At 46.1% G+C, this 24,470-nt stretch overlaps 1 protein-coding gene across 4 annotated transcripts in view; it reads right to left on the bottom strand.

The window, feature by feature from the left end:
- Window positions 1-14,159: 14,159 nt before the first annotated feature.
- ABTB3 (ankyrin repeat and BTB domain containing 3) overlaps window positions 14,160-24,470 on the bottom strand; it is a 341,276-nt gene continuing 330,965 nt past the window's right edge. For all 4 annotated transcript variants that reach the window (XM_016924110.4, XM_016924109.4, XM_003313906.7 and 1 more), the window contains 2 exons: window positions 22,015-22,128; window positions 14,160-16,296 (listed from right to left, as the gene is read on the bottom strand). In XM_016924110.4, the coding sequence (XP_016779599.1) occupies window positions 16,087-16,296; window positions 22,015-22,128 (324 nt within the window). In that variant the 3' untranslated portion in view covers window positions 14,160-16,086. The remainder of the gene's footprint in view (window positions 16,297-22,014; window positions 22,129-24,470) is intronic.

Here is a 24,470-nt window from a genome sequence, read left to right as displayed (position 1 = left end):
TGGGGGAAGTGCTGGCCCCTATTCCTTCAATATTGCTGTGAATATTCCTGTGCTTTGCAGTGAATGGAGGCTCAACCCCATCTCCCAGAACAGAGCTTCTTAACCTCAGCACTACTGACATTGGGACTGGAGAATTCTGGGTTGTAGGGACTGTCCCACACAGTGTAGGATGTCCAGCAGCATCCCTTGCCTCTGCCCAATAGTAGCACCCCATTGCCAGCTGTGACAACCAAACACATCTCTAGGCATTGCCAAATCTTCCCCAGTAGAGAACCACTGCCACAGAATAAATAGAAGGATTCATGAGGCAGGTGGTTTGCTAAACTTTGTCCAAGTAATGTGATTAGTCTCCCCTGGTCTGATACTTTAGCGAAGGCCGTGATGATGTTGTGTATAGTGGTAGTGGTGTTGGCGGGGAGAGGTTGGCCTTGTATTATCTGGATAATTGATCAGTCCTCCTTCATGCCATGTTGTAGACAGGACCACGGTCTCCTTTGGATGAAAAGAAACACTTCTTTGTACTATTGAAAAAGTCATGTTTCATTAATATGATGACAGGGACATAACCTAAAGGCTGAAATCTTAGGAGTTTGGGGCATTCTGTAAAAATCGATTCCTTATTATTACTTTTATATTCTCAGAGGACATTTCTAAGGAAGACATTTCAAATTGTGACTTTTGCCCCCTAGATGTACCATTCAGAAGGCCCCCTTTAAGCTGTCTTAATGCATCTGGGGTGCTCTCACAAAAATGCCATAGACTGGGTGGCTTAAACAACAATTTATTTGTCATGGTTCTGGAGCTGGGAAGTCAAACATCAAGGCACCAGCAGATGAAGTATCTGGTGAGAGCCTGCTTCCTGGTTCATAGACTGCTGTCTTCTCACTGTGTCCTTACATGGCAGAAGGGGTGAGGGAGCTCTCTGGTGTCTCTTTTATAGGGGCACTAATCTCATTCATGTGGGCTACCCTCTCATAACTACGCATCTCCCAAACACCCTGTCTCTTAATACCATCACATTGATGATTATGAATTTTGGGGGAATACAGTCACTCAGTCTATAGCACAAGCCTTACAAAAACTTCCTTCTCTTGAATCCCTTTCTCTGCTCTTTCCCCTTAGTGGCCCATCTGTCCTACTTTGGGCACAAGCTGGTTTTGGCAAACCTCACACATGTGTATGTGCTTTTAGAAAAAGCCCTTAACCTTCTGTGTCATCATTCTCCAGAATGGAATGGTTTTTGTCTAATGATTGGTAAAGAAGCTATTCATAAAGTTGTCAGCAGAAACAGGTGGCTGGAAAGGATGATTGCTTGCACAGTGTTCTAAAGCTTTTTCACAGCGTTCCCCTGGTGAGAGACAGCAGGGGAAAAAAACATCTAATGGGTAAGGTAATTTAACAGACATTCATAGCGGGCTTGAAAAACATCTCACACCTCTAGTGAGAGGAGAAATCATTGGCAATAGATGGGTGCACAAATGACTTTCAGAAAATGCCTCAGAGAACATGGAGTTCTTAAAATGACTTATTACAGATGAATACAAAAACGTCTTAAGGATCTTACCTGAGTCCTGACCATATATATAGATGATCTTTTTTTTTTTTTTTTTTTTTTTTGAGAGTCTCGCTGTGTCATCCAGGCTGGAGTGCAGTGGTATGATCATGGCTCACTGCAGCCTCGACCTCTCAGGCTCAAGCAATCCTCCCCACTTCTCCCACTTCAGCTTCCCAAGTAGCTGGGACTACAGGTGTGCACCACCACACCCAGCTAATTTTTTATTCTTTTGTAGAGATGGGGTCTTACTATGTTATCCAGGCTTGTCCCAAACTCCTGGGTTGAAGTGATGCTCCCGCCTTGGCCTCCCAAAGGGCTAGGATTACAAGCATGAGGCACCATGCCTGGCCTAGATTGTCTTTTTTTTCAGGCATCATTTCAAGTATCCTCTGAGAGAGAGGAACAGAAGAACCTGATACCATTGCAGTGACCTGGGAGAACAGAGCAGTCCTTCTCAGACCTCAGTGTGCTCAGCACTGGGCCTCTGGTTAAAATGCAGATTCCATGTAGTAGGTCTGGAATCGAGGCTGACATTCTGCATTGCCAACAAACTCCCAATGATGCAGAAGCGACTGTCCGGCTCCACTTTGGAAAGCCAGGAAGTAGAGTACTTATTTGGGAAAAAGCTACAAATGCTCACACGGTTGGAGAAGCAGTGATCCAGCAGAGAAGTTACTTGACTTGCCTAAAGTTGCAAACAACAGTGAGAGTGAGTGAGATCTGTGGCTGGCGCTCCCGGTTCCTGAGCCCGTGTTCAAGTCTAGATTACACTGTTTCCCTCATTCCAAGTACAAGGAGTAGCTGCTGCACTGTGACCTCCCCATTGGACAATGAAAGGATTTTACACCCCACTTCAAGCTGCATCCTACCCAAATCTACCTAATGAGCCATTACCCTTCTTTAAAACAACTGTGTGACCAGACCACTTAGGAGTGTGGAGTGTGACCACTTAGGACTCCACACAATGAGCCAGAACCGTCCAACTCAAGGCTGGTGTTTCTGAAGGCTTGCACTGGGAGGAGCGCCCCCTGCTGCTCAGCCCTGAGTCCACAACCCCACCTGCACGTTGCTCAATGTCCTGACCTCCTGCTGTCTCAACATCAGAGCTATTTACCGATTTCCTCTCTTTGCTAAAACAACAACCATCACAACAACAAACTTCTCATGAACTGGGGTTTCTCAATCTGCCCTCGTACTTTTGCTCCCCAAGAATTCAGTGCTGTATGTACAGTGGGAAATGGAAACAATAGAACCATGTTTCAGCTGAAACTGGCACAGTTAAAAAAAAACACCAAACACGAAAAAACTAGAATGCCTACATAAGCTTGGGGATTTTTTCATGCTTTATGCTTAAGACGCTTTTGAAAGGTTGCAGCTAAAAGTAAAATTTGTTTTGATAGCATTCTCAGCAACAGAAAGCAAATGAATCTCTTGTCCTCCCCATGGAAGTAAAAAGAAGGAGCCCAGTTGCTGCTCTGCAGAAAGTGGCCATGGAATTTACCTTCTCTGTCCTTAGAATGAAAGGCCTCAAAGCAGCCTTCGTTTGCAGGCTTTGCAGGACTTTGCTGATGTAAAAAGCCTTAGAAGCCGTTGAGTCTTTGAAGTCTTTCTTGGCTCTAACAGGAGGCTAAAAGCCAAGTCTCTCGAATTCGGCTTGTTCCCTGGGCCTGGAAAGAGACTGAAATCCATCTTGGTGGCCACCCAACCACACCTGCTCCACCACACCCTGCGATAACAGAGTGAGACCCGGAGGCCAGGACACGCCTTTTGGGGGTGCGTCCTTGGTAAGTGAGGCGCATCACTGAGTGACTGTTTGGGGTGAAATCAGCCTTTAGGGAACATTTCTCAGATACTTTTCTTGCTTTACCAAACAAGGCTGAGCATCCAGGTTGGTGGGACCTCGGCCCAATAAAAGCCAAAAATCCGAGTTAGTGTGTTAGTACAGAGAAAAACAAAGTAAGTATAAAGAAAAAGGTATTTAAAAAATCTGAGTTAGGAAAGGTGCAGGCTCAGATAAAAGATGCAAAATGGGCCAGTCACATCTCCTTTTGGACCCAGTGCCCAGCTGAGCTTGACAATGACAATCAGTAACCGTGGACCTGCCTGCCAGAGGCGCCCGGCTGTCCTGGGGTGGTGGGTCCTCAGTGGCCGTCCGTCCCCACTCCTGCCACCTCACGTCACGCCAAGAGTTGGCTTGGCAGCAACTAAGTCCCCCAGGCTGTGTCTGTGTGTCAAGGAGCACCTTGAGGGACCCTGTCTCCCACATCTCTGTGTCCGCTCTGTGTCCTCTCTGTGTCCTCGGTCCCACTAAACATTGGTCCATCTACATTGAATCCTCACGCCACCCAATACTTCTTTCTCCCCCAAACAATACTCACCAAAAAAAGACATCCAGAACAAGTAGACCTGTCATCACAGCGCATCACAGATACACATGACTAACATTTGTCTTAGCCCAGAAAGCTCTTTCTTCCTCCTTCTCTCTTTTTTTTTTTTGTCTTAGAGACAGGGTCTCACTATGTTGCCCAGGCTGGCCTCGAACTCCTGGGCTGAAGTGAATCTCTTGCTTCAGCCTCCCAATATCTCAGACTACAGGCATATGCCCCCACACCCAGCTGATCATATTTTTTATTATTATTATTTTTTGAGACAGGGTCTCATTCTGTCACTCACCCTGGCATGATCTTGGCTCACTGCAACCTCCACCTCCTGGGCTCAAGCCTCCTGAGTAGCTGGGTCTATAGGCACCCACGACGATGCCTGGCCAATTTTTTTTTTTTTTGGTAGAGACGGGGTGTCACTTTGTTGCCCAGGTTGGTCTCAAACTCCTGGGCTCAAGCAATCCGCCTGCCTCGGCTTCCCAAAGTGCTGAGATTACAGATATGAGCACTGTGCCTGGCTTGATCATATTTTTCAAAGCAGTGGAGAGGAGAGAAGCACCTTATTCTCTCCCCTCTCTCTTTAGAGGAGGCATTGTAACTGAAGAGGCACCACAAAGAGTTGGGCTTAGAGGTCAGGTCAGCCTAGGTCCACATTCCCTCTCTGCCACTTTTTAGCCTTGTTGCCTCCACCTCAGTTTCCCTATCTGTAAAAATGGGAATCAAAATTCTTACCATATAGGATTTATTATGAGAAGGAAGATAAAGGCATATAAAGATGAGTACAAAATATAAAGGAATGGAAAAGAACAGCCTCCCATGTACTGAAAATCGTCCACGATGTTTCAGTCACATAGAGGCATCTCCGATGCAGCACACAGAGGCATGGCATTCAGGCATCATTTCCATTGCCTCTGGGATGAAATGTGACAACTGGCTGACAGTCACATAGTCACATTCCCTCCCGAAGAGCTCAGAGCAGGAGATGAACAAAATGCTGGGGTCCTCAGGGACTCTGGGGAATGAGGCTGTCAAGAGAGTGCCGTGAATCAAACTGGAGCCTGGTGGATGAATCCTCATACTCCAGAGTGGACTAAGAGTGCAGCCAGTAGACTGCCTCAGGCTGATGACTTACAGAGCCACTGCTGGCCTTTGGGAACCTGAGGCTGCTGGGGAGGTGAAATTAACCAACCCATGATAAAATCCGAGGTGGCCATGTCCAGGGCACAGAAAATCCCTCTCTTCCCTCTTGCTTCTCCCTGCATTTTGACAGAGCTGTCCCTTCCACCATTGCTGCAAGAGTGCCTCTCCATCACCTGTCATGTTAATGTAATGACATTCCCATTCTGCAGGAGGGAAGACTGAGGCGGACAGGAGACCTCACTCACCAGCCACTTATGCCAAACCAATGCATGACTCACGGTTTTTCTTTGTTGAGTCCAGTTTAAAAAATGCATATGAGATGTGGTGGACATGTGCAAATTCACATACCTGGATTTCATCCTACTCTCAAAAATGGCCTTTCCCTAACTTGATCGTTTTACTGAAATGCATTTTTTTCTTTATAAAAAGAAGTTCTATTTTTCAGTGACCGAATTGCTTCTAGCTACTTTTTCCCAGCTGGTAAGGTTTTGTGGACAATTTTTCTTCCTTCTGTATTAGATAAGTAAGAATAATGAATTGATCTGCTGCCTCACAACCTGATGAAGATAAATAGGGTGGCGTGCTGAAATAAAGTGCAGCAGTGGCCGAAAAATGAAGGCTGGGAGGTCATTACGAATTCTACGTAAGCTATATCAAGATTGATATTCATTTTCTGAGGCCAAACAGATGATGTGTATCAGAAGGAGAGAACTAATAACGACAACACCCCTGAGTTGTAAGGAACCTTTAAATTCTACCCTCCCTTTATTGCTTGAATCTCTATCGAGGGGTTGGCTAGCATTTTCTGGAATGGCTCCTGTCATGGAGAACTCACTACTACCTCTTCATTCCATCTTTGAAAAGCTTTGCTCTGACTGTTAAGAGTTCTTATTTATACTTAGGTGAAATCTAAATCCTTGAAGGGTCTGTTGCTGGGACAGCTCCTATACTTTTTATGATACTGAACAAGCTAGTTCCTTTCTTTTCTTTTCTTTCTTTTCGATGGGGGTCTTGCTCTATTGCCCAGGCTGGGGTGCAGTGGCATGATCGCTGCTGACTGTAGTCTCTACCTCCCAGGCTCAAGTGATCCTCCCACCTCAGCCTCCAGAGTAGCTGGGACTACAGGCATGAACCGCTGCACCTGGCTAATGTTTTTAAAATTTTCTGTAGAGATGGGGTCATACTATGTTGTCCAGGCCAGTCTTGAACTCCTAGAAACAAGCAAACTTCCTGCCTCAGCCTCCCAAAATGTTGGTATTACAGGCAGGAGCCACCACACTCAGCCCGATTCCTCTTATCTATGAAGCCTCTTCTGCTATTTGAAGACAACTAAAATTAAGATGGTCACCTAAGTATTCTCTCCTAAAGGCCAAACATCCCAGTTCCTTTGGCTGTTCTTTTTTTTTTCTTTTTGAGTCTCGTTCTGTCACTCAGGCTGGAGTGCAGCGGCATGATCTCAGCTCACTGCAACCTCCGCCTCCTGGGTTCAAATGATTCTCATGCCTCAGCCTCCTGAGTAGCTGGGATTCCAGGTGCCCGCCACCACACCTGGCTAGTTTTTGTATTAGTATTTTGTTTTTTTGTATTAGTAGAAATGGGGTTTCATCATGTTAGCCAAGCTGGTCTCAAACTCCTGACCTCAAGTGATCCACCCACCTCGGCCTCCCAAAGTGCTGGGATTACAGGCATGAGCCACCACGTCTGGCCCCTTTGGCTGTTCTTTCACCTTTGGTTACTCCCTTCTGATGAGGCTGCATTTTCTCTGTGACTTTCATCAAGCACAGGGGACATTTGTCATGTTCATGGCTACCCACCATCTTTCTATATTTGTAGAAATCACACAGTACATTTCCTATCTCCCTAATGTAGGGGCGAGAACTGAAACTGCCAGCCTCCCCTACAGCTAAGGCGCAGGCATGGGACCTAGGTTCTGCCTGTCAGATGTGGATATACCCAGTGAAATTTTGATACTAAAGGGCCAACATGAGGAGATGGGAGCTTCCATTATGTAGTGCAATTAGAGGCAGAAGCACTGAGCTTTTTCGGGTCGGCTGAGTTCCTGATGTAGGAATGACACTGGTACTTGTGGAAAGAGCAGTCACTGAAGCCAACTACAGAAATGCTGTTAGCGATTTCTACCTCCATATCATTTGGTGGAAGCAGTGGCAGCAATGAAGACAACTAAAATTAAGATGGTCACCCAAGTCTTCCCTCCTACAGGCCAAACATCCCAGTTCCTTTGGCTGTTCTTTTTTTTTTTCTTTTTGAGTCTCACTCTGTCACTCTGTCATGGTTTGTAAGTTATTCCAAAAGGCTCTGCCTTTAATAGTTTCTCCAGCCTTCCCAACAACTGTGTAAATCCTCTAATAGTTTTGAATAAACCCTCTTTCTTCTTAAATGAACCAGAGTTGCTTGCTGCTAGAAACCTTGACTCATACAGGACATGACCTGAGTGCATAATTCCAGCAGAGAGCCCTCCAGTGCACAGAGGAGCACCATCACCTCCATCATTCTAGCAATCATGCTTCTATTAATGTAGCCCACAGCTACATTATGGGCTTCTAAGCAGCCACATTATGCAGCTGACTTACATTAAACTCACTGGTCACCTGAAATCCTCACATTTTAGGGGCAAGGAATCATTCCTTGGCTCAAGGAATTTCTAGAAAAAACAGACTTCATTTACTTTCTCATTACTTATTCAACAGAAAACACTATCTGAGCTGTTCCCTTCCTCAAACAAAATATTTAATGTATGAAAGCAAGTCCTTTGAAGTGCCAAAAATGCAGTCGTTCCCTTCACAAGTAAACAAAATAATGAGTAATTATGGATTAAAATCCTACCACTTTTTCCTCTTCCCCACCCACTCATTCCCCATAGCATACAACTGAGAAGTATCAGGGTCACCCAGCAGCCATTTTGAACCAGGTACTCCAGCGTCCCTCTCCCTTATCAAAGTGTTGTGAAGTGAACAGGGAAGGGGCAGCATCTTTGATTATTCCCTTGTTGATTCTCCTGGGTGTCCCTGCCACCCCAGGAGGCTCTGTGAGTGCAGAGAGAAGCCTCAAAGCATAGTCTGAAAATAAACAGGAATCTTTTCTTTTCCTTCTGCCGCCAACCCTGAAGGAAACAGGACAAAGAAAAGGGATGAAGTCACCTTTGGTTACCTTTGGTTAATGCCATTGCACAGGAGTGGGTCTCTTATTTATATTAGGGCATCAGTAAATACCCGTGAAATAAATAAACTTGATTTAGATAAACAACAGACCAGGGAAAAGTAAGGTAGAGTGAGGTTATGTGTGAGTAATTCCGTAGCTTAATTCAGACTGTTAGAGCCCTCCACCTAGGAAGACAGGATTACATTTATTTATTTTTAAAATTATACTTTAAGTTCTAGGGTACATGTGCAGAACACGCAGGTTTGTTACATAGGTATACATGTGCCATGTTGGTGTGCTGCACCCATTAACTTGTCATTTACATTAGGTATATCTCCTAATGCTATCACTCCCCCCTCCCCCCACCCCACGACAGGCCCCAGTGTCTGATGTTCTCCTTCCTGTGATTTGCTGCACCCATCAACCTGTCATCTAGGTTTTAAGCCCCGAATGCATTAGGTATTTGTCCTAATGCTTTCCCTCCCCTTGCTCCCACCCCCCGACAGGCCCTGGTGTGTGATGTTCTCTTTGCTGTGTCCATGTGTTCTCATTGTTCATCTCTCACTTATGAGTGAGAACATGCGGTGTTTGGTTTTGGAAGGTAGAATTTCAAATGATTTTTTTTCAGATGCATTGTGAAAACGTCTCCCCTGGGTCAGAAAGAAAGGCTCATAATAACCCTCAAGGTTGAGACTCCAGAAAGGCCAGGTGACAGAACAGGTGTCACAGGTTGGCCTGGCAGCAGAAAGGGTTTGAGATGAATCTCTGACTTCCAGACTGCACACCTTTGCTACTCAAAGTGAGGTCCCTGGACCAGCAGCAGCAGCAGCAGCAGCGCTGGGATGCTTGTTAGAAACAATGAATTTCAAGCCCCACCCCAGCCCCATGGAGTCATTTTAACAAATTCGAGAAGCACTGCCCTACACCATCAGTGAGATGTCTAGAAGTCATCAATTACAGAAAGACCTAGTTTGGGAGCAGCCTGGACAACATAGTATGACATAATCTCTACAAAAAATAAAAAAATTAGCCAGGCGTGGAGGCTTCCACCTGTGGCTACTCTGGAGTCTGAGGTTGGAGGATAGCTTGAGCCTGGGGAGGTTGAGGCTACAGTGAGCCGTGACCACGCCACTGTAATCCAGCCTGGGTGACAGAGAAAGTCCCTGTCTCTCTCTGGTTAAAAGGTGACAGGATACCGGGGAATGCTACTCATAATGAAAAGGAACAAGCATTCCATACATGCAGCCTCCTTGGATGGGTCTCTGAGGCATTCTGCTGAGTGCAAAAAGCCAGTCTCGCCGTTTGAGGTGCTAACACCTGTAATCCCAGCATTTTGGGAGGCTGAGGCAGACAGATTGCTTGAGCTCGGGAGTTTGAGACCAGTCCTGGCAACATGGCGAGACCCTGTCTCTACAGAAATTTTTTTTAAAAAGTGATCTGGTAGTGGTGGTGCATGTCTGTTGTCCCGCTACTCAGGATACTGAGGTGGGAGGATTGCTTGAGCCCAGGAGTTTGACACCAGCCTGGGCAACATGGTAAAATCCCAATCTCTACAAAAATAAATAAATAAATAAATAAATAAAAATTAGCTGGGCATGGTGGCTCATGTCTGTGGTTCCAGCTACTTGGGAGACTGAGTCGGGAGGATTCTTGAGCCTGGGAGGTGGAGGTTGCAGTGAGCTGAAATCACACCACTGCACTCCAGCCTGTGCGACAGAATGAGACCCTGTGTCAATAATAATAATAATAACACCAATCTCCAAAGGCCGCTTACTATACGGTCTCATTTACCTAACATTCTTGAAATAACAAAACTATAGAGATGGAAAACAGATTAATGGTTGCCAGGGGTTTGGGATGAAGTTGGTGGAGGAAGGGCCAGAGTGATTCCAAAGGGGTAGCATGAGGGAGATCTTTGCGGTGAGGGAAGAGTGACCGTGGTGGTGGTTACACAAATCCACACGTGGCAAGATGTCACAGAACCATACACGCACATTGTAGCGATGTCAACTTCCTGGTTTGGATATTGTACTAAATTTATCTAAGATGTTACCATTGGGTTACTCTGTACTATCTTTGCAACTTCCTGCGAATCTGTAATTGTTTCAAAATAAAAAGTGAAAAAAAAAACCCCAAACCAAAAAGGAGATGGTAGTCATGTAGCAATGATCTAGAGAGATGCCATCTTCATGGTGAGATAGCTGAAGCCTCATTCTAATGCTTTTATCTGGTTTCCTGCTGGGAGCCTGTTTTGCTGAAGGCATCATTGTGAAATGATGAAAAAGGTCCCTTTTGCTAAATCCTCCTGGATGCAATCTGGAATGTTCTATTACACAAAATGATGTTCTCACAAGGTTCTAATATAGGAGTGTGGTAAGGAGAGTGTGACAGGTTCCAGTCTAGGCCCACAGGACATCAAGTCAGAAGGAGTTGAGGAAACAGGTCCAGATGGAGAAGAGGCCTGGCCAAGGTCACCCAGGTAGCAGATGACAGATTCAGGGTCAGGGGTGAGATGTGGTGCCCAGCACAGAGCCCCTCCGTTGTACCAATCAGCCTCTTCCCTTTGTAGCTCTTCATCCCAGAGGTTTTCCATAGCATTAAAATTCAGAACTCATCTGAAGGTTAGCTCTGAAAAGCAACATCCAAAGAACGCACCAATGACATCAGGGCATGTCTTCTAATTGCCTATTCACGCAGACAGATTGTCTTTTCAGATTCAGGGCTAAACTTGGAGATGTGTCCTTTCACAGGGCACTCGTTATCTGCCTGCCTCATCAGTGATGGGAACTAAAGCGCAATGTGATTGCTGAGTATGAGTTCTATTTTTTTCTGCCAAGCAGGAAGTTCAAAATCTGTTGAGTTATTTTTAAAGAGGGTGGAAAAAATAGGCATCATAGCAGCTTCTGCAATGGCCCCGGCCAAAGGCACGTGCTGCTTTATTCAAGGCATTGGCTAGGCTGGGAGGAACAGAGGTGACGTGAAGTTCCACCAGGGAGGTTTCTTGGTGGAGGGGTGGGGGATGAGTGTCCACACACTCAAGTGGCAGCACAGGGCATATGGGTTTGCCTACTAACTTGAGGAGGACAGCAGTCCCAGATTTTTCTGGAGGGATATCTAGCAGTTTGTTTCATTTGGGGGTTTGTGGCTACCCTCTCCCTCTCCACAGAGCTGTGGTCCTCAAGCCCTGGACTGAGAGTTGGCTCTGGCGGGCGTGGGCCCTGCTCAGCCATTTGTGGGGTCTTGGACCTTAGACACACACCATGGGAGTCTTGTGTCATCCAAGTCACACATGTGAATCTCACATTCCTGTGTAGACAAGGAATTTGGAAGCGTGAATCCCTGCAACTCTAATCTTTTGAAAATATGATGTTTATAAGAAAGGAAATCCAGGTGTACTTGGCTTCCATTTGCAAACATTTGTTGATTACTTTGTGTGAAGCACTGTGCTAGGAACTAGAATCACAAAAGAGCTCAGTTTGGGGGGAATTTCCCTATACTCCTCGGAATAAGTAGCAAAACCCTAGAGAATCACAAATCACCATGGGAACCGCTGCTGTAGAAAGTTCTAGAAATGAAGGCAAAGTCATTAGCCTTCCTTTCCTTGTATGAATCATCAATTTCCCCTTCCTTCTGCTCAGTCTTAGAAGTTTAGAAAAGCCTTTTCCCTGCTACTAACAGTGTGGGACTCGTACAAAATATCTCCTTTAATCCTCCCAACAACACTATTCACTAGTTATAGGTTTTTGTTTTTTGGTTTTTTTTCCTTTTTGAGACGGAGTCTTGCTCTGTTGCCCAGGCTGGAGTGCAGTGGCACAATCTTGGTTCACTGCAACCTCTGCCTCCCAGGTTCAACCGATTCTCCTGCCTCAGCCTCCTGAGTAGCTGGGATTGCAGGTGCCCGCCACCACGCCCCGTTAATTTTTGTATTTTTTAGTAGAGATGGGGTTTTGCCATGTTGGCCAGGCTGGTCTTGAACTGCTGATCTCAAGTGATCTGCCCACCTTGGCCTCCCAAAGTGTTGAGATTACAGGCGTGAGCCACAGCGGCCGGCCACCAGTTATAGTTAAACCCATTTTTTTTTTTTTTTTTGAAAGAGGAAGGTGAATACTAGATAGAGTAAGTAACTTGTCCAAAGTCTCAAAGCTAGTCAGGGGTTGGATCCAGTTGGAACAGGGTTTTCACGTCTGTGCTGGAGTCCAGGGCTCAGCAATCAGTGCTGCCAACAGAAGGTGCGCAATAGATGTCTCCCTGAGTGGAGAAACCCAGGAAACTGCTGGCCTTGGAGACTGTGTAGGGGCTAGGCAGAAAGAACTAGAAGCGGGAGGATGTGAGCACTTCTGCGACTATTCATTCGTCTGTGACTGAAGGTGGGGGTGGAGGGAGGTGGGTGCTGAATTCTGAAGGCAGAATTCACCCAAGACTCGTGAAATAGATTTTCTCAAAGAACCCTTTATCCGCACAGCCGGATGCTGGCAAAACACTGTGTGATGAAAGTCTTGGTATGACAACATACAGTCGGATAGCACTTTTTGCCAAGGGCTTTACAGGAAGAAACAATGTGAGATCCAAAAGCAGAATCGCAGAACGGGGAACACAGAACAAAAGCAGAATCACAGAATCTCAGTGCAGAGGAGGCCCCAGAGCTCCTCCTCCAACCCCGCCCCCACGCTGACTGCATCGTCTTCTGGTTTCTGCCTGGGCATCTCCGTGATGGGAGCTCACATCCTGATGTTCATTTTGAGTGGATTCTCCTTCTTGAATGATATGCAGGTATGGTATATGTAAGACCAATGGCCATGGGGGTGGGCACAGAAGCTAAGTCATGTCCTTGTGTTTCTTGGGGGCGGCTGCACGTACACACTCCTTCTAGTGTCCCATGGCAAATAGAAGGGGTGGAGAGAACTTGTGGCAGGCAGCCCCCCACCGCCCCCCGCGCTTTCCTCCACACCCTAAGATGCTAATGGACCCTTGTATGGACTCTGCTGAGGCATGAATGTCAAAGCCACCTGTCAGACAAGTAAAAGGCAAATGGGGTAGCATGCACTTTATCATTCTAAAAGCAATAAATCAAAAATGCCTACTCACCTTGAGGCTACACCGAGGGTGACACACAGTCAAAAGTAAAAAGACCTTCTGCTTTCCTGGCCTGACTCACAGTTCTGGCCCCTGGCACTTGGTTGCTTCCTAAAGAAGGAACAGGCCTGGATTGCTAAGCGGGCTTGAGCAGTCATTTCCGGGAGGTGGGGCGATGTGAGCTCTCTACCGGGCCTCAATGGCCCAGGTCTCCCAGGGCTGGCTGGGCCTCTCCCTTGACCTGCTTGTAGGTTTTTGTGGATTGGCCAGGGGGATTTATCTGCGCACATGCCTGGGTTGGGCCCAGGCTGGGTCAGGAGCCACAGCACAGCTGCTGGGGACTTGGTTTGACCTCAGCAATGATGACACCCAAGAAGAGAGCTGCCTATCCCTCCATGACCCCCACCCCCATCCCATAATGCTGCCACCATCCCCTAGCACCAGCTCATGCTGGCCCTTGGTGGGGACACACCATGTGGAGATAACTTGTCCTTCTCATCCCCCCATCCTCAGAAAGTGTCATCAAGACACATGAGTAACAGCCAGAACTCCACCCTCTGCAGGCGAGTTCTCTGCCTTAGGCAGTGCTACCTCGGTGTCCAGATGGCGGCACCTGTAGCTTCTCTGCCTGATGAGAAAAAGATCCAAGGGTGTCACTCAGAAGTGTATGCAGCATGGGGACTAGGGCTTGGCTGCCACATCGCCAGCAACAGGAACATTTGTCTTTTATCTAGCATCTTCATTTCCCTTGGCTTTTTCTGCAGGGCCACATTGTCCAATCTCTTCACTGAGTGAAGTTCTGAGGCTTGAACTATTGGGATAAAGAGCCCACTCAAACCACACACACGATGCACGGCCTGGGAAAATCATTTCTTTTAATGACAGAGAAAGCACACCAAATGATAACAGAAGCCTCATTGGGAGTTACCACTGTACAAATCAATGCCTGGAGGCCCTGAACTAGCATTAGACATTCACAGGGAAGTCAGCTGAGGTTAAGGAAACATCCACGCAGCATCTCTGAGGATACAGAAGAGGGAGGAGGAAGGTGACAGCCGCAATGCACACGCTGTGTATCTGTAGCTTGGACTCTTCTTCAGGCAGTTCTTGTTTTCCTTCCACATTGGATGGTAGGGGCTGGGGGAGGTTTGCAAATGATCATGTGGAAGAGAGGCCTTGTGTATCAGCCTCGCAGAAGAGCCAATACTGTAGACAGATATCACCCAGATGCTCCATGGGCCATGCCCATGAAGCGATGCGACATTGGTCCTCTGAACAATGGTTCAGGGAGCTCGTACAACAGAAGAACAGTGGGTCCTTCACAATCTAGGGTCTGGCACAACTTCCTGAAGGCATGCTAGGAAATAGGTTTATCAACAAAACTTGGCTGTCCCCAAGGGTAAAAGTCATTCTCCTAGTTTTTACTGCATGTATCTAGGTTTCAAATTAAAGAACGAGAAGAAAGGCCGCAACTGAAAAGTTATCTGGAATACTGTGGCACTTTACCAATCTCTTTTGCTTATAATATATGGCAGAGCCAACGAAACCCTGTTGATATAAACTTTCATTATAATAATCCTGTACTGTACACTCTCAGAATACAGAAAGAATCCATCCTATCATACATGTTTCATCTTTAAAAATAATCTAACATAGTCATACTCTCTGGCTAGTAACAAACTATTAACATCTTCTGAGAATACAGAGAAAACTCTGGGATTAATAGTAAATTCTCTGACGTGCTGCCCCCCTCCCCCATTCAGCATCATCTATGAACACATTTCTGCAAAAGCATCCCCAAATCATCCGTAACTAGGAAAAGAAATGGATATGTTGGTTTCACCAAATGGAGTTTTAGCTAGAAATGATGGAACATTTTTACCTTGGCAAAAATGAAGCACAAACGTAACATTTCACAGGTTCGGGCCCATGCAAATGCATGTTATGTGGGGGTGTTTTATTCTCACCCCGAAACCACGATTAGCATGCAGGTTGCTTTCAACTATTGAATTAGAGATACTTATTGGCAGTGCACCTCTTTTGTGTAATCATGATCACTAAGGCAAGATTATTTCAACTTGTTTAGAATATCAGCAGTATCTTATCAGATGCATGTTTACACAGTGTGGACCTGTGACTTACTATTTAAAAAAAAAAAAGAAATAAAGAAAAATCTCAAACACAGATCCCTAAACACAATTTAGTTGAAAACGAACTGTTAAGCTTTTAGAAATATATTTTAAACTACAAGACTGCCCTGTTTTTGTTTTTTTTTAAATGAACATTTAAAAAAGTTCCCACCCCTAAAAATTTGCCAGATTATTTCCTCATTATTGGTCACAGCCTCACCAATTTGCTACCATGGTTGATGTTTGCTGAAGCACAGCTACCAAGGTCCTTAATGTGTAATACAATCTCTTCAGGGTTGGTACGGTGAAGACCTCCAACTGCCAACCTGGAACCTGAGTGACCTTTAAAAGGCCTCAATCCTTCACTGGACAGTGGTCCCTGGCAGTGGGTGTTCAATGGTCCTAGGGGTGCTTTCAATTGGGGTTAACTTGGTTGTCCAGTTGCCCATTAAACTCTGGACCCAGCTGATCTGATCTGCAGACCAGTGGAAAGTCCTTTGTTTTTCAACAGGAACACATGGGAGCAGTAGAGGCAGCTCCTTGGCCCAGCCAAAAACAGGTGCCAGGTGGAATTTGTCTGTGTTTGTGTAAAGCCAATGCAGCAGGAGAACTGGAAAGTTCCCGGGAAGCATTCCCTGCACTAGGCGTTTCATACCACGGAACCTTTGGAAGACGACAAGTGGATGGACTGAATTCTGATGGCCAACGTCCTCTGTAAGTCCTGGAGCACATCCTGGCCAGTCCCTTCACCATTTTTGTCATACAGGAGCTGCTTGAATGCTTCGTTTTCAATGAGGACCATCATGTTTTTGAGAAAGTAGCCTTCGCAATATGCTGAGAGCTCTGTGACTCCAAGAAACTGTGGAGAGTGGAGAGGAAATGGGAGATGGTTACGCTTCCGAAAAGCACCTTTCAGATTATGCCTTCAGAGCTAATGATGGCACACATCTGCTAAGGAAGACTGGCTGCAGAATGTCTCTGATTCCCCAGCACACACCCATGGGGTATGACTTTGCAGCTCATGCTATCAAAGGGTTAGAGTCCATTCCTCCACTCCTTGGCCTTGTGCCAATCAAATCACTTCTCTGGGCCTCAGTTTTCCAAGTTACAAAAGCAAGGGGGTGGACTACAGGGGTATCGTGCTCTGCTGTGCCATTTAGGACAGGGATGCATGTGGTAATTCTGTGGTCTCCAAGAGGCTTATAAAGCTTGATGAAGTTTATCAGTGAGTGGGCTAGTTATCCCACAAATGTCCATATAGATGCACAAATCCTGGAGCTGGAAGAGATCTTAGCAATCCTTTCATTCTTTTTTTTTTTTTTTTTTGAGACAGGGTTTCGCTCTGTTGTCCAGGCTGGAGCGCAGCGGCATGATCTCGGCTCACTGCAACCTCCACCTCCCGGGTTCAAGTGATTCTTCTGCCTCAGCCACCAAAGCGGGCGTCCCAAAGTGCTGGGATTACAGGGGTGAGCCACTGCACCTGGCTTAGAAATCTTTTCATTCTTTCAACATGAATCCTGCTCTTAGAATCACAGAGTACGAGGCTTCCTGGTACAGGTGGGGAAACTGAGGCTCCGAGTTGCCTATCTGAATCTGAGGACACAGCACCCCCCATCAGCACACCTGGCACTTGCTTTGTATATTAGTGTCATTCAGCACAAGTTAGTGGAAAATAAAAGCATAATATAACCTACATTGATAATATTTGATAGTATTTATTGAATGGTGACTGTATATTAGCCTCTGGCCTATCTCCACACAACTAATTACTAACAGAACTGGGATTGGAGCTCTCATTCCCTAGACTAGTGGTTGGCAAACTATAGGCCTGAAGGCCAAATGTGGCCCACCACCTGTTTTTATAAATAAAGTTTTATTGGAACACAGCCATACCATTCATTTACATATTCTCTGGCTCCTTTTGCAAAATTAAGTAGGTACAAAGCCAACTGTGTGGTCTGGAAAGTTGAAAATATTTAGCTGGCCCTTTACAGAACATGTCTGCTGACCCTTGTCCTAGATTATAATTTTTTCAAGGGCAGAGACCATGTCTAATTTTTTTTTTTTTTTGACAGAGCCTCACTCTGTGGCTCAGGCTGGAGTACGGTGGCATGATCTCTGCTTACTGCAGCCTTGACCTCCTGGGCTCAGGTGATTCTCCTGCCTCGGCCTTCTGAGTAGCTTGGACTAGAGGTGTGCGCCACCATGTCCGGCTATTTTTTTTTTTTTTTTGTATTTTTTTTTATAGAGATGGGGTTTCACTATGTTGCTCAGGCTGGTCTCAAACCCCTGGCTTCAAGTGATCCTCCCACCTCAGCCTCCCAAAATGCTGGGATTACAGGCGTGAGCCACTGTGCCCAGCTCCTCTAATTTCTTATTATATTCTGATGAATACAGCTCCTAGGAAATACTGGCTACTCAATAACACTAGCGAATAAATCCTTTGGTTTCCAAACCTGTGTTCTTTCCATCATGATGCACTGTTGAACTTAACCACAACAGCTGAGATTCAATCTGATGAACCAGCTTTTTCTTTTTCTCAAGAGACATCCTGAAAGGGCCACAAGAAGCTCCAGGGCCTCTTTTCATGACTGAATAGTTTGGGACAGGTTTACTAGGAAAAAACTGCTGGCTAAGCCATGCATTTGTGGAATGGGTTTCTCCTCTGTATAAAATCCCACAGCTGTCTCAAACGGTTAGATGTAATACAGAGGTAACATTGCGGAGGTCCTGGTTGACATTTGGAACGTGGCTCTTAGCATCTAAACGCCTGTATTTCCTGGAGTTACAAACGCAAGTGTTGTTTTCTTTCTTTACCACTCTTTTTACTAAATTAGCCTCTATTTGCAGCACAATCTGCCAGTAATCAAATCCACATGGTGTGTGACCATTAGCGGGCTGCAGCATCCACAGCACAGGGGAAGCAGTGCACAGAAAGGACAGGGGCAGCTGGCTTTGCCCTGCCCTCCATGTGACTATCTTAAAGGGCAGATATTTCTCTTGGAAACACTCCAGGTAGTGGCTGGGAAGGCGGAGGCAGAGCTGTTGTCTGTAAAAGCCAAAGCCCTGTCTGCAAAGGGGTGTTTGTAGGTGTATATATATATATGTTTGAAAGAGGCAGTTTCTCTGCCATGGGTGTTCTAAGCCTGTATTCCCAGCTGGGGCTCACGTCGCATCAGGCAACATTAGTATATCACGAGATATGCTACAGAAGCTGCCTGACAACGAACTTGAAAAGATTAAAATGGGATTGTGAAACGCAGGCCTCACTGCCAAGGTGGTAGGCCACAGAAAAGCCACTGTGGATGTCAAGTTCATGGGGCAATTTGAGTGACCATGGTCAAGGAGGAGGGCGGAAGAGCACAAGGCTAATCAGGCTCTCTGCCTTGGTACAGAGAGAGAGAGAGCCCTCTCTTCTGCAAAGTAATCAGTTTAAGATTAAAAAAAAAATGCTTGTGTCCTGAGAAACCAGATTTTGGTATAATCCTCATTTAACTAGAACACTGTGTGTGTGTGTGTGTGTGTGTGTGTGTGTGTGGGTGTATACAATGTAGACTGACTGTACTTTTTGATTTACTGATAGCCAATCAGAAAATCTTGAGTATCAAGGATTATTGAAAATATTTCCAACATTTATTAAGCCAGACAGTAAACACAGGGTTAAGAACCTGTGCTTTGGAGTGAGACAAATCTGAGTTCAAAAATCTCAGTACTACACTTCTGGGAATATACCCCCAAATAACTGAAAGCAGGAATTTGAGGCCAGGCGCGGTGGCTCACATCTGTAATCCCAACACTTTGGGAGGCTGAGGCTGGTGGATCACCTGAGGTCAGGAGTTCAAGACCAGCCTGGCCAACATGGCAAGCATCTGTCTCTACTAAAAATACAAAAATTAGCCAGGCATGGTGGCGCATGCCTGTGGTCCCAGCTACTTGGGAGGCTGAGGCAGGAGAATCGCTTGAACCTGGGAGGCAAAGGTTACAGTGAGCTGAGATCATGTCACTGCACTCCAGCCTGGGTAACAGAGCAAGACTCTGTGTCAAAAAACAAAAAAAACAAAAACAAAAAAAACCCCAAAAAACAGGGATTTGAACAGATATTTGTACACCCATGTTCATAGCAACACAATATTATTCACAATAACCAAAAAGTGGAAGCAACTAAAGTGTCTATTGATAGGTGAATGAATAAACAAAATATGGCATGTACCTACAATGAAATATTATTCAGTCTTAAAGAAGAAATTCTGACACGTGCTACTATACGAATGAAACTTGAGGACATTATGCTAAGTGAAATAAATCAGTCACAAAAAGACAAATACTGTATGATTCCACTTATGTGACACCCCTTGAGTAGTCAAATTCATAGAGACAGGAAGTAGAATGGTAAATACCCGGGCCTGGGGGAGGGGAGGAATGAGGATTTGGTGTTTAAAGGGTACAGTTTCAGTTTGGAAAGATGAAAAAATTCTATAGATGAACGGTAGTGATACTTGCACAACAATCAAATGTACTTAATGCCACTGAACTGTATACTTAAAAATGGTTAAAGTGGCAAATTCTATGTTATGTACATTTTACCATAATACAGAAATCTCATTACTAGCTGTGTGACGTTAAGCAAATTACTTCACCTCTCTGTGCTTCAGTCTCCTTATGACATGGGACTAGTGTAGCATTCACCTAAAACGGTTGTAGTGAAGATTAAAAAACAAGATGCAACAAGGCTCTTAGCACAGGTGCCTGCACATTAAAAGGGCTCACTGAATGCTGTCTTAAGACAAGCAAGTAGCATCTCACATGCAACCTGATTTTTCTTTTCTTTCTTTCTTTTTTTTTTTTTTTTGAGACAGAGTCTTGCTCTGTCGCCCAGGCTGGAGTGCAGTGGCGCGATCTCCACTCACTGCACGCTCTGCCCCCCAGGTTCCTGCCATTCTCCTGCCTCAGCTTCCTGAGTAGCTGGGACTACAGGCGCCCGCCACCATGCCCAGCTAATTTTTTTGTATTTTTAGTAGAGACGGGGTTTCACCGTGTTTGCCAGGATGGTCTCGATCTCCTGACCTCGTGATCCGCCCGCCTCGGCCTCCAAAAGTGCTGGGATTACAGGCATAAGCCACTGTGCCCGGCCAATGCAATCTGATTTTTCACAACAAGCAATAAGAGCGTCATTCACGTGCACTGTCACTGTCCAGAGCTGTGTGTGATATGGGAGTCATGTGTACTGGGCTCCAGTTATACCAAACGGAAAATTTTGTTTTAAACTCCTAAAATAAAATAACTCTTCATCTTGGCTGGGTGCGATAGCTCATGCCTGTAATCCCAACTACTTGGGAGGCTGAGGCAGGAGAATTGCTTGAACCCAGGAGGAGGTTGCAGAGAGCCTAGATTGTACCATTTCACTTCAGCCTGGGCAACAAGAGTGAAACTCCATCTCAAAAATAAATAAAAATAAATAAATAAATAAAACAACCTAACTCCTCATCTTAACTGGTTTTATTGTTTCTTGCTGGAACCGTTAATCCCCCCTGTGCTCAGCACGTGGAACAAAATGCAGTGGTACCTGGACAAAGTATTTTACTTCTCTTGGGCCCAGTCTCCCCACTGATGAAGTGAATTGGATGAAATCAGTGGTTACTGAAAACTGGAGTGAAGACTGGTTTGAGGGCTGATGTCACTCTAGCAGCTTGTTAAAAATATAGATTTCTGGGCTCCCTGAGGGGATACTGCTGAGGTCATCAGGGGTGGGGGACTACACTGGCATTCAGCAAGCTCCCCCAGGTGATTCTAATTAGTAGCCAGGTGTTGGGTCTGCCTGATTAAGCAGACTCCAAAGACTTCAGCAGTGCTTACAGCCTGTTCTCAATCTTGGCCCCATCTGAGAATCACCTGGGAAGCTTTGAAAGATGCCTTTTTCCAGGTTCCACTCCCAGAGGCTGATTTGATGAGTCTGTGATGGGTCCCAGGCATAGGAAGTTTAAGTGAGTCCCCAGGTGATTCTAACTTGCAGCTGGCATTAAGACCAATTCTGGAAGGGCGGTTCTCACCCCTGAGCACACATCAGAATCAGCTGGAGGGCATGCAAAGCCACAGGTGGCTGGGTCCCCCCTCAAGTTTCTGATTCAGTAGGTCTGGGGTACAGCCTGAAAATGTACCTTTCCGACAAGTTCCCTGATGCTGCTGGATTGGACAGCCACTGTTCTAGAACCTTAGAAGGTGTACCTTACACCAGCAGCAGAGACATCACCTGGGAGCTTGTTAGAAAAGCCAAACAGGGCCCATCCCAGCCTGTGGAATTGGAGTCTGTGATGTGAGTCATATGCACATGAGGGTCTAAGAAGCATTGTTTGAGAACTCTGCCTTTGAAACTTCTGGGCTCCTACTTTCCTTGTTCTGGAGGGGAGGTGGAAGGCATCTTTTCTAAGGCAGGAAGCAGACCTTGGCAGAGGCCAGCGGCTTAGCCCTGAGAGAACTGGCCCAGCACCCACTCTCTGCCCTGCCTCTGTGTTTGCCAAGGAAAAGCTTCCCCGGCTTCAGCGCTCCTGTGTGCGCACTGCGCGAGAATGAGATTGATTACCTTGGCATGGTTGTAAATATCCACACAGTTGTCGGTGTTGATGCTTTTCGCACAGATAATCTCACAGTGTCGCTGCAAAGCCTCCAGCTGGAAAAACTTAGCAGCAGACAGAAGCTAAAAATCACAAAAAGAGTCTGTTAGAGGCTGGGAGGTGGATGGAAAGGAGGTAACAGTAAGGAACTATAGTGGTGAGACAGTCCTCATCCTCATCTTCCACAGCAGTGTCACGGGTAGGGGATGGGAAATGATGCACAAAGATAACACTAGAGGAAGAGGACAAAGATAGGATTCCACTGTGGGGGAAGATGGGGGAGCGGGAGGGGGAGGGGAGGACCAAGTGAACTCAATTCATACCCATCACAGCAGGCGGTCAACCCAAAATGCCCAAAATTGTTATGTCCAGAAATAAGGGTGAAAATCAGGGTATTATCGGCAAGATGGATATCAAGGTGTCTCACTCCCTCTGTTGTCCAGGTCTCCACTCAGATGTCACTTCCTCAGAGGAGCCTCCCTCTATCCCATCTGTCCTCCTTTCCTCCTTGCCCTGTCTCACTCCTCAGAGTCACAGCACACCAGATGTGACGTCATGTCTGCCTCCCTCAATAGAGTCCAGGAGGGCAGGGATCTGTGTTGGTTTTCATCACTGCTGTAACCTGGCCCTGAGCACGGTGCCGGCCACGGAGATGCTCGACAGATGTGTGTTGAGAGAACGACAGGATTTTGGGAGGGAAAAGAGCTAAGAGCAAGAGTTCAAAGGACTGGTTTTGGGAACGGGGACTGGAGGGAGGGCAGGGTGGGCCCGGGCAGCTGCTTTGTATTCAATACTCTTCTACATGATTGAAATGATTTAAATGTACATTCCTTATTTTTAGTTAAAATTATTTTTATTTTTATTTTTGTTAAGGCTAGACAAATGAAGCAGTGGGAGTGGAGAAGGAATACAGAAATCCATAACTGGTTGTGATCAGTTAGTTGTAAACAGCCGTGTGCAGTGGCTCATGCCTGTACTCCCAACACTTTGGGAGGCTGAGGTCAGGAGTTCGAGACCATCTGGCCCACATGGTGAAACCCTGTCTCTACTAAAAATACAAAAAATTAGCTGGGTGTGGTGGCAGGTGCCTGTAATCCTAGCTACTCGGGAGGCCGAGGCAGGAGAATGGCGTGAACCCAGGAGGCAGAGGTTGCAGTGAGCCGAAATTGCACCACTGCACTCCAGCCTGGGGGCAGAGTGAGACTCTGTTTCACACACACACAAAAATTAGTTGTAAACACCAGCGCACTTTTGTTTACAAATAAGCCCACATCCTCGAGACTAAAACCGTCAGAGGAGTAGTCCAGGGAGACAAGAGAGTCACTGTGTGTCCATGTGTGTGTTTGGGTGGGGAGAGAGTGACCACGGAAGGTTTCACAGAATAGGAAGAAAGGATAAGTGGGCCTGCAGTGAATACATAGTCCTATTGGCGATCACTGTGTGCCAGGCACTGTTCTAAGCACCTTAACATATTTTAAGATCCTCTAAAAAACCCAGTGAGGTAGATAGTTATCCCCATTTTATGGGCAAGGAAGCTGAGGATATGAGGTTAAATAACTTGTCCACAGTCACACAGCTCAGAGGCGGTGGAGCCTGGATTTAGACTAGTCTGGCCCAGCATCCGTGTTGTAACCACTGTGTGAGGTCTGCTCTTGAACAGTTGATTGTGTCCTGACATCTCTCGTCAGCCAGGCACCTGGACATCAGCCAGGTACCCCCCAGACGTCAGATAACTGACCGTGATCCTAGCTCTTTTGCTGAGGATTAATTGGGGGTGATTTTTGGCTTCTGGTTCAAAGCTCCCAGTTTCAATTAGGAAAATGAACAAGATTTCCACTTTTGGCAAGGACCGGGGAAAATCTTGGCTTTGGACAAAAGCAGGCAGAAACAAGGCTCCTAGACAGGCGGGGCTAGAACCAGTTGAATTACAAGAGGCAGACAGGGGGCTGGGGAGAGTGAAGGAAGCAGGCGTGGGCTTCATGACTGCGGGATGCTCGGTTTGAGGAAAGCCAGGAGGAGACTGGAATCTGCCCTCAGCTTCTACATCTTGGAAGAACAGACAGTGTTGTGATTTGAGGGATGTTTTTAGGGGATATAATTCTTTTATAAGTGACAAGGGAGAAGACGTCATCTAGGATATTTCCTGATGATATCACTATTAATGCCTCAGCTGTAGCCTCAGACTTTTCAGTCAAATTCCTTCCCTTCCCTGCCCCCTTACCACCAATGCCAGTTAAAATTGGGTTTCACTCAGTGGCTACTAAAAGCAGTCAGGCAAGCAAGTGCACTAGCACCCCAGCCTGCCAGGGAAGGTCTCTGATGAGAAGCCCTTCCTGTTCGGGAGGACTGAGGAGTCAGGAAGGAACAAGAGCCCCAAGTCTTCATCCAAATGAAAACCCAACACGGGTCCTTCCAGACACTTCCA

Source organism: Pan troglodytes, chromosome 10 (assembly GCF_028858775.2).
Source record: "Pan troglodytes isolate AG18354 chromosome 10, NHGRI_mPanTro3-v2.0_pri, whole genome shotgun sequence".
In the NCBI taxonomy this organism is placed as follows: Eukaryota; Metazoa; Chordata; class Mammalia; order Primates; family Hominidae; genus Pan; species Pan troglodytes.
This window is presented reverse-complemented; position numbering and strand designations above follow the sequence as displayed.